At 37.8% G+C, this 10,251-nt stretch overlaps 1 protein-coding gene across 2 annotated transcripts; it reads left to right on the top strand.

Moving 5' to 3' along the window:
- Positions 1–400: 400 nt before the first annotated feature.
- LOC107781109 (homeobox-leucine zipper protein ROC5) lies at positions 401–7,595 on the top strand. Of its 2 annotated transcripts, none has more exons than XM_016601753.2 (9): positions 401–558; positions 1,912–2,135; positions 2,217–2,334; positions 2,433–3,119; positions 3,355–3,456; positions 3,536–3,748; positions 6,022–6,196; positions 6,275–6,636; positions 6,746–7,595. In XM_016601753.2, exons 2-9 carry the CDS (start codon positions 1,921–1,923, stop codon positions 7,124–7,126), a joined length of 2,253 nt encoding a protein of 750 aa, XP_016457239.2. In that variant the 5' UTR covers positions 401–558; positions 1,912–1,920; the 3' UTR covers positions 7,127–7,595. The 2 variants fall into 2 exon arrangements, with proteins under 2 accessions (XP_016457239.2, XP_016457238.2); XM_016601752.2 differs by lacking the exon at positions 401–558 and adding an exon at positions 815–1,809.
- Positions 7,596–10,251: the final 2,656 nt, after the last annotated feature.

The raw sequence follows: 10,251 nt of genomic DNA, 5'->3' as shown, positions 1-10,251 counted from the left end.
TTAAAAATATAACAAATACTTAAAGACTTACTCCAAGGAAAATTTTAAAAAAAAATTAATTACTTCTTAATATTTGAGAAAATCAAATATAGTAGATCAAAAAAAAAAAAGAAAACCCATCGGAGGAAGTAATAATAAGGAAGTCAAAAAAGGGAAGAAGTGAGACACGCGCCGAGAGGCGCGCCAACTGAAGGAGTCAGAAATCTAGCGCGGGGCGGACATCTCGAACAACTGTTTAGGAAAATAGGGAAACATCAACCCCCAAATTTCTCTCTCAAAAGAGTGGGCCCCCATTTTCTCCCCTACTACTACTACTACTGTCTATGGAGCAGTAGCCGTACATAGCAACTACTGCTACTTCTCCACACTGTATTTATTTTCTCTTTTCTTTTACTGTTCTAATCTAAAGTTTCAGTATTTTCCATTAGATAGTATTGAATCTGTGGAGGAAGAATTCCATGGAGTAGAAGCTCCTTATTTTTACTAATAATATTGAAGGGAAGGGAATATCGAGACGTGGAACAAATTAAACAATTCTATTGACTAGCGTGCTAGACTGTAAGTCAGCTCTTAATCTGCTAAGCTCCATTTTCATTGAATTTAATTCTTGTGAATTTATTTTTAAACTCCATTAATTTAATCAACTCTCTCTGTTAACCTTTCTACGGGGATCCCAACATGAGCATCTGCAGTTATGAACTCTTGGGTAAGAGAGAGAAACTAGTGTGTGTATTGTGCGTGTGGATTTTCAATAGGTCCACACAGAATCTGAAGTTTTTGTATTTACTTTACATTATATTCTAAAGTCTTTTTTAACTTTTAGCGTATGAGAAAGTTGATCAATTTAAAAGGTTATACACTTTTTTTGGGTTTTTTATCCGTACAAAAGGCTTTTTTGGTTTGTGATCTAAACAATTACAGAACGAAGAAAGAAGAAAAAAAGGGGTGGGTTTCTGGAGAGTCAACACAACAGGGTCTTTTCTTCTGATTTTGTTGCTTTCTGCAGTTTTATTTTGTAAGGTAGTATTGAAAAGTCCACTTTTTTTCATTACTATATAATTTTTTTTCCTTAGGTCCTCTTTTTAAAACCTTTCGTTTTCCTCTTTATGGGACTGCTTCACTGTTCACAATGACAGCTATAAGTGGTCAAAACCCATATCTTTGATTGAATGAAATACTAGGGTTTCTCTTTTTTATTTCGGCCAACCCATCTCTCACATTTGTTCTCGAAGAGAGAGAATAGTAGAAGTAGAGAGAAGGTGCAATAAGGGTTCTTGGTTGTCCTATACCAACCCCGTTTGGTTGTTCTTAAATTTTGTGGGTTTGGGTTGGTGGAGTTATGTTCATCACTTTTTATTGGGCTTAAGGCGGTTGCAAACTTTGGAGTTAAAAATTTTATACACTAGTACTGAATATTACAGTCTATGAAAATACTTGGGGTCTAAAGTATATATAAATATGAAAAGTTGAGATCTTGAGAAACATAGTAGTATGAGTTTTACCATTTCAATGATCATTTAGATAGAAAAGAGTGGTTTGTGTAACAGAAAGTTTGAGTAACAAAAGAGGGGGTTTCATTTTGTGGTTATTGGCTAAGTTTTGATGAGTTTTGGAGGCTTCATTGGGAGTAGCAGTAGTGGTGGAAACGGCGGCGGTGACGGTGGTTCTGGGGTTTCAAGAGTGGTGGCTGATAGTCCATACAACAACACCATGCCCACTGCTGCTACCATTGCTCATCAGTCACAACAACTTGTCACATCACCTTTAACTCAGCCTATGTTTAACTCTTCTCCACTCTCTCTTGCTCTTGTATGCATCCCCTTAAAAATGAATTTTTTTTTTTGCTGCTCTTTGTGTTCTTGTTACTTGGGGTTTTTGGTTGAATTGATATAATCTTGATTTATTTTGCAGAAACCTAAGATGGAAGGTATAGGTGACATGGGTATGATAGGGGAAAATTTTGATGCTGTTGCAATGGGAAGGTCCTCTAGAGAGGATGAATACGAGAGTAGGTCCGGCAGTGATAACTTAGATGGTGGTGCATCGGGCGATGACCTGGACGCTCCTCTTGGTAAATCATCCAGAAAAAAGAAATACCATAGGCACACCCCATACCAAATCCAAGAACTTGAAGCGTATGTATTTTGCCACTCTTATTGTATCTTCTTAGTTCGTTTGAATTATTATTTCTGAATTTATATGTATTCTGCTGACAGTGCTTTTAAAGAGAATCCACATCCTGATGAAAAAGCAAGACTAGAACTTGGTAAGAGACTGACTTTGGAGAGCAGGCAGGTGAAGTTTTGGTTCCAAAATAGAAGAACCCAAATGAAGGTAAATGCTGCATTTATTTTATTTTCTTTAAATAATTCTGCACTTGTGTGAGATTGGTCTCAATGATGATTAAAGTGAAACTAATGTTGATGTTTCAGACCCAATTGGAACGCCACGAAAATGCACTCTTGAAGCAAGAATATGATAAGCTTCGGATAGAGAACATAGCAATGAAGGAAGCCATGAGAAGCCCAATGTGCGGCCATTGTGGTGGTCAGGCAATTCTTGGTGAGATACACATTGAAGAGCATCATTTAAGGATTGAGAATGCTCGGCTGAGAGATGAACTTAATAGGATCTGTGTCCTGGCGAACAAGTTTTTGGGAAGGCCTTTGGGATCTTTTCCTGGTGCAATGCCTCCTGGAATGGCTAATTCTGGTTTGGAACTTGCGGTGGGAAGAAATGGTTTTGGTGCTATGAACTCTGCTGACACTGCATTGCCAATGGGGCTTGATTTTGGCAATGGTCTATCAAGTCCTCTAACAATGATGTCCCCTAGGCCCACCCCAAGCATGAGTAGTACAGATGTATCCTTTGATAAGTCCATGTTAATGGAGCTTGCGTTTGCTGCAATGAATGAGCTGCTTAAGCTGGCTGAGATTGGTGATCCTCTGTGGTTTAGAAACTTTGATGGAAGTGGGGAAGCATTGAACCTTGAGGAGTATGCTAGGTCCTTCCCTCCATGTATTGGCATGAAACCGTCCAACTTTACAACAGAAGCAACAAAGGCAACTGGTACAGTGATGATCAACAGTCTGGTCTTGGTGGAGACTCTGATGGATACAGTAGGTTCCTTCATCCTTATTCCAGTGCCTTCGACCCGTTGTTGTATGTGAACATGTTTATCCAATTTGCTTCTTGACATACAAATTTCCCTTTTTATTTAAAGGGTATGCCATTAATGGCTGCCATGTTCTTTTGAGTAAAATAACCTTATCACTTTTTAGTAGAGAAAACAGGCATATTGTTGGTTTTCTTTCGTCTCGATTTCCATGTAATATGCAAGTTCCATCGATGCAGAGTCGATGGGTGGAGATGTTCTCATGCATTGTTGGAAGAACCTCAACAATTGATGTGATTTCCAGCAGCGCAAGTGGAAGCAGGAATGGCAATCTGCAATTGGTACGTTCTTTTCATTATTTTGTTGGAAGTCACCGATCCTATGTTTCTTTTCTTGTAATAGAGGCTTTGAAATTTGCAGATTCAAGCCGAGTTCCAAGTTCTTTCTGCTTTAGTTTTTGTCCGTCAAGTAAAGTTTCTCCGCTTCTGCAAGCAACACGCTGAAGGCGTCTGGGCTGTGGTGGATGTGTCTATTGACACAATCCAAGAAGGTTCACAACCACGTGAAGCTGGAAATTGCAGGAGGCTCCCTTCTGGGTGTATTGTGCAAGACTTGCCTAATGGTTACTCCAAGGTAATTTATAATTAGTCCTTATATGTTTTACATTTGGCATTTCACACAAGGCTCCATAAGTTGCTGACAAGCTAGGTGTTTGGACTTATCTTTTGTTGTTGGTTTGTGTATTTATTTGTTTATTTATTCTTAATGATGGTCTATCTTGTCATTTTATGTGCATAGTTCTTTTAAATACAACTGCTTCATACTACTTTTTGTGATGTTGATTTTCTTGACCTTTGCTTCAGAAATATATTTTATTCTCAGCATCTTTTGGTAATGCTGTCAATAAAATAATTTGACAGTTGTAGCCTAAGAATCTGAACCTTCTAATGTTATTTAATTCTGTAGATGCTTCTGTACTCTGTAGGATTTTTCGTATTTGCTTGATCAGGCTTCTGCCAGATTAGGAAACGGGTAAATCGAGGATATCAACCATATAATATTTCTAGATGCCTCAAGTACTTTTTCTGTGCCTTGAACTTGTAAATCTATGATCATTGTATGAAGGCAAAGCCTCGGTAGTTTCATCCTTACTGTATAATCTATATGTACAAGTGAGTGTGATGCCCCTCCCCTTCCCTTCCACGTGCTTGTGAAGCTATGCTTGCGCATCGTTCACTTATTACCAGTAGTGTTATTTGACCTCAATATATACTTGTATTGTACTCTTCCAATCTAGAAATTAAAATAATTATGCAGTTTGTGTAATATATTTGCATTTTCTAACCTATCCTCTTATTCTCTAATCACTTCATTTTCTTGCAAAAAAATAAATTTTTTTTAACCCTTTTCACTCATTTATGCTCTCTTTTGCACCCTCTTAAACAATTAAAAAAGGGAGGCAACACTAGTCCTTTCCCTACAAAACCATAAGAGCTCATATTCTCGACAAATTGTTGGACCCTAACTAAAAGTAGGTGTATGTGCCTTACGAGGCATGTACCTTCTACTGCAGCCTCGAGGTGTTAAGTGCACTTCGACCGTGCTTCAATTAAGCCATTCAAACTATTGAACGTGACTATCTATGTGGAGCAAAATAGTAAAAATGTGGCTAACCTTAATTGGAAGTTTGATTTGGTGTGAACTTTTATCTGTTGCTCTAATTTGTTTCCGTATGTGAAACCAAAATATTCCACTCTTTGACTGCTAGGACAATTGATAGTTTGTGCTGGTAATAATTTGGGTCTCTTCCTTCATAGTGCTTTGTAAGCCAAACTATTGTTTGCTAAAAGTTTGTTTTCTCATTTATGACATTCTTATTATTCCCTTCTTCCAAACAAGAACGACAAAATTCAAAGTGTCAATGCATCTAAGTTTGCTTTTGATTCGGACATGGATTTCTTGTACCTGTTTGAAATGAATATTTCATATTTATAAACTATCTAGGTTCTGTAAATAACAATTTTTTTAGTTGAAATTTTTTTTTAAAAGGAAGTCATGGAGTAGTTAAAGAATTTTTGTTTATGATTCTACAAATAGTAATAGTATCATTCATTTTTGGACCCAGTATATTTCATGAGTTATGATTTCATTTACGTTTACTCGATCTGTTCCTCTCATGGTTTGGATTTGTTTTCTGGGCTCATGCTCACTGCTACTGGGAGTGTGCAGGAAGAGTTTCCACAAATTTCGACCTACTGCATGTGAGATTAAGTTCAGGATAATTTTCATGGTACCTTCCTATTTTACCTATAGATTTTCAGCTTATTTTTCTAGGTCAAGGAATATGTTTTTTTTATATAGTTTTACAAGGAAATAAGAGATTAGTTGTAAATGTTAAAAAAGCAGATGAGAGGATTCAGATGAAAGGGAGCATTCAATTAGGGGTGCAAACATTAAAAACTCACGCTTCTTCGAAAAAGAGGAAATTGGGAAGCAGATCATAGAAGAGGATAAGCAAATCGCGAAATGACGCATACATAATGGTTGGGAGGTGCAGCGAATTCTTTGAGTATCTGACTATACTTAACTTATCTAGATGGAGAAAGAGAAACTTTTCATTGACTTTTGGGAATTGGGAATACATCTATTATGTAATTAACTCAGAGGTGGTCTTTCCATGGAGTACTTATTTGCAATTCTTTTATTCTCTAATTCCAACTTCACTCAAACTAATATTTAATGGATGCACAGATCTTTTTGAAGAATATAACCCTTTATTTGTCTCAATTTGCTGGTTAAGCTACTTAGGTTTCCTCCTCACAGACCACCACTGGATGATTCATGTCCAAATCTATCTTCATTTACTGTGTAAAACTGCTAGCAAAATATTAACAGAAAATTTTCAGGTTATTTGGATTGAGCACATGGAATATGATGAGAATACCATCCACAATTTGTACCGTCCTTTCATCAGGTCTGGCCGGGGCTTTGGTGCCCAACGGTGGATTGCCACCCTGCAAAGGCAATGTGAGTGCTTGGCAGTCATCACGTCTTCTGCTGTACCCAGTGGCGATAGTGCAGGTACCACATCATATTGTTCATTTGAAATACTTAAACCTTGAAATGATAATGGGTTCTTATGGAGTTTATTATTAGCAGTTATTAGTCCCAGTGGTCGGAGAAGTATTGCAATGCTGGCTCGACGCATTACTCGCAATTTCTGTGGCGGTGTTTGTGCAACTTTTTACAAGTGGGAACCAATCCAAACAGGGACCGCAGAAGATACTAAGTTGATGATGAGGAAGAGCATTGGTGACCCTGGTGAGCCTCCTGGTATCGTGTTGAGTGCCACCAGGACCATCTGGCTGCCGGTAACACATCAACGTTTGTTTGACTTCCTGCGAAATGAACAAACTAGGAGTCAATGGGATGTCTTGTCCCATGGTGGTCCCATGCACCAAATAGTCCACATTGCCAAGGGTCAGGATCTTGGCAATAGCATCTCTCTCTTTCGTGCTAATGTGAGTGATAAACTGGTGGATCTTTTTGGAAATGTGGCACGAAATTACACAATTTAGTGCACTTACTATTAACCATTGATCTCTGAATAAATTTTGGCTTGACTTGCAGGCGGCTTCCAGAGATGCTAATCAAAATAGTATGTTGATCTTGCAAGACTCATGCACGGATGTATCTGGTTCAATTGTAGCATATGCAGCAGTTGATACTGCAGAAATGAATGTCGTGATGAGTGGTGGAGATTCTTCCTGCGTGGCTTTCCTGCCATCTGGATTTGCAATAGTTCCAGATTGTTTTCAAAATTCTAACAACGGAATGCTCGAAAAAGAGGACAATGGGGGTAGCAGTAACGGGTCTTTGTTGACGTTGGGATTCCAAATATTGGTGAATAGTTTGCCTGCAGCAAAGCTCACTATGGAGTCGGTCAACACTGTTAATGCCCTCATCTCACGTACACTTCAGGGTATAAAAACTGCTTTCCAGTGCAATTAATCCCAAGCCAAATTGGTACTATTGGTTAGTTGCATTCCAAGGTTTTGCTCTTCTGTTTTTTTGGGGTTTAACTTTAAAAGTTATATGTCCGAGAATTAACGTGCAACAAAGTGCAGTGCATGTTAAGACTCTAAATGTACAAGGCGATAGAAAGGGGGGTTTGAGTCAAGAACGAACCGAGGTGGTTCCTCGTGATGACCATAGTACTACAATTGCTTGATTGTTCAGCTTTTTGTCAAGACAGCGAGGAGATTGGTGGTTCGGGTATTGACTCTGGTGCCCCATTAAGATAAATTGTGTGTTGTTCTATAGCTGTGTGTTTTATCGCTTGTTGAAAAGATGATACGATACATTGTAGGAAGGATCTGTTTTTTCCATGTCTGAACCTTCGTATGTTCTTTTGGGTGATATATGGTGTAATCACACACTCTAAAGCTAATTTGTATGGTGTAATGTGTTGCTTTTTAGTTCACTTGTATCTGCTTGCGATCTAAAGGTTGTTTGGTTTCAATTCTACCCTAAAGATTGATGGAGCGCTTTGATTCCATTGCAAGTCAATTCTTATGCCCCTATGTGCGTATGCTGGCTGTAGTGATATATAATTTGTATATTACTACTATCCCAGTTTGATTGTTGACTTCTAGTAGAAACTACTACTGATAAATTAAAGCAGTTGGCAATATGAACAGTTCAGTATTCTTGAGAAATAGGGCAAGTATATGTGACTTTCGTGTTGCGGAGAAGTACTATAATAGAGAATAAAGTTGTGAATGAATAAAACTGCGTATGAGAACTATTTTGATGTGTCAAATAAGTTCATTCAAAATTGATCGATGCACTAGTATTATTACGTCTGTCTCCATTTATTATTGATATTCTTCTACGTGAAAGTAATGGGATCTTTCACCCATAGTTTTCCAAAGAAAACAAGAGAGGCGAATTGGATTTTAACCCATTCTTTAATTTCCCAAATAATCTCATTTGTGACCATCAAATATTGAGTTGAACTTATATATTTAGTTTCATCGAATGGTACTATATGTTGAAATTGTCAAAAGTCCCACATCGGTGGATGACAATTTTGAATGGGAATTTCACCCTATAAAAGGAGGCCTAATGTTTAGGATTTAAATATACCTCTCATTTGCCTTTTTTATCTTCTTAAGGCATTTGACACAATTCTTGTCATAAGCGAAGATGCCAATGATGACGTATTATTGACACTTGATGTAGATTCTTCTTGTTTATCGTCTCCCATTTTGACACAAATATTATTTAGTAGCTGACGACACAAATCAAGATTATTTCCTTTCTGGTGTGGAAGATCAGACTAAGCTGCAACCACAGAGCATACTCAGACAGAACCTTGACTCAGTTACCAAGATAGATCTTTTCTGATGTGGAAGATCAGACTATGCTGCAACCACAGAGCATACTTAGACAATACCTTGGCTCTGATACCAAGATAGATCTTTTCTTGGTAACTGAGTCAAGGTTCTGTCTGAGTATGCTCTGTGGTTGCAGCTTAGTCTGATCATTCCATCATGGCTCCTTAATCTTATTGAACCAATGCCATATGAGGTAAGAGGGCTGTTATCCGCTGTGTGGATGACTCCATATTCTCCTTCTTGAAAATTCACGAACCAGTCCCTGTTGGGACACATATGATAGCTACAAGCCGAGTCCATCAACCATATGTCTGATGATGTTGATAACTCTGTTGTAACTAATGAGAAGTCTGAATCATCACAATCAGCTACATTTGAATCCATAATGGCCTTTCCATTGTTATGTCTGGCCTTATTCTTCAACTTCGGACAGTCTTTCTTCCAGTGCCCCTTTTCTCGACAAAAGGCACATTCATCTTTGCTGGGTCTAGATCTCGACTTGGATCTTCCCTTCTTAGTCCTCGTTTGATTTTGAGGACGACCCCTCACAATTAGTGCTTCTCCTTCTCCGCCCTTCTGTTTTTCTCCCTTTCTTTGTTCATAGCTGTACAAAGCCGAACAAACTTCTCTGAGAGAAATTTCGTCATTTCCATGGAGTAGAGTAGTTTCAAGGTGCTCGTACTCATTAAGAAGTGACCCCAACAACATCAAGGCCAAGTCACCGTCATCAAAAGTTGCATCCATATTTTACAAATCTGTGACAAACTTATTGAAACTGGTGATATGTTCATTCATTGTGGTACCAGGAACATAGGTGAAGCGAAACAGTCTCTTCTTCATGTATAATTTATTTTGACTGTTTTTCTTCAAAAATTTATCCTCCAGTGCTTTCCATAATTTACTTGCAGAAGAAGAACATCCCAAAATGGCAAGATCTAGCCCTTGTTGAAAAAGAACATCTAGAACCTCGCCTTGCCACATCCCAAAATGTCCTGACCCGTCAAAAATTTCTACCGCAAATTTCTCATTTGACACAATTCTTGTCATAAGCGAAGATACCAACGATGACGTATTATTGACACTTGATGTAGATTCTTTTTGTTTATCGTTTCCCATTTTGACACAAATATTATTTAGTAGCTGACGATACAAATCAAGATTGTTTCCTTTCTAGTGTGGAAGATCAGACTAAGCTGCAACCACAGAGCATACTCAGACAGAACCTTGACTCAGTTACCAAGAAAGATCTTTTCTGATGTGGAAGAAGCCAAATGTATATAGTGTGAATGAGTCACAACTACTATACCAAAAATTATGACAACCACTAAATAATAAACAAGACAATAAGACAACAATAAAAGAATACCAGAATTTACGAGGTTCGGCCAATTTTGCCTACTTCCTCGGACACAATCAATATTTTATTCCACTCCAAAATTATAAGTGAAATAATACTAAAGAGAGAAGATACAAATACTTTAAGAAAATAAAAAAAGGCAAATGAGAGGTGTACTTAAATCCTAAACATTAGGCCTCCTTTTATAGGGTGAAATTCCCATTCAAAATTATCATCCACCGATGTGGGACTTTTGACAATTTCAACAAATCTCCACCTTGGCAAAATTCCACATCTTCAATTTTCTCTCAATAACAAATTTTGGTTGTGTCTTCATCTTCAATCTTTAGTGTTCAACAATGTTGATCAAATCCAAACAATGTTGAAACTTGACCGCAGTC

The sequence above is a fragment of the Nicotiana tabacum genome, chromosome 4, assembly GCF_000715075.1.
Source record: "Nicotiana tabacum cultivar K326 chromosome 4, ASM71507v2, whole genome shotgun sequence".
In the NCBI taxonomy this organism is placed as follows: domain Eukaryota; kingdom Viridiplantae; phylum Streptophyta; class Magnoliopsida; order Solanales; family Solanaceae; genus Nicotiana; species Nicotiana tabacum.
Note: the sequence above shows the minus strand (reverse complement) of the source record. Positions and strands in the feature narration are given on the sequence as shown.

What these genes read in the sequence shown, in the direction of transcription:
- LOC107781109 (XM_016601752.2), top strand. Translation starts at nt 1,603, where the DNA reads ATGAGTTTTGGAGGCTTCATTGGGAGTAGCAGTAGTGGTGGAAACGGC. An exon ending in CAAATCCAAGAACTTGAAGC is followed by an intron (nt 2,136 to 2,216) that starts GTATGTATTTTG and finishes TTCTGCTGACAG; the next exon opens with TGCTTTTAAAGAGAATCCAC. An exon ending in TGGAGACTCTGATGGATACA is followed by an intron (nt 3,120 to 3,354) that starts GTAGGTTCCTTC and finishes CCATCGATGCAG; the next exon opens with AGTCGATGGGTGGAGATGTT.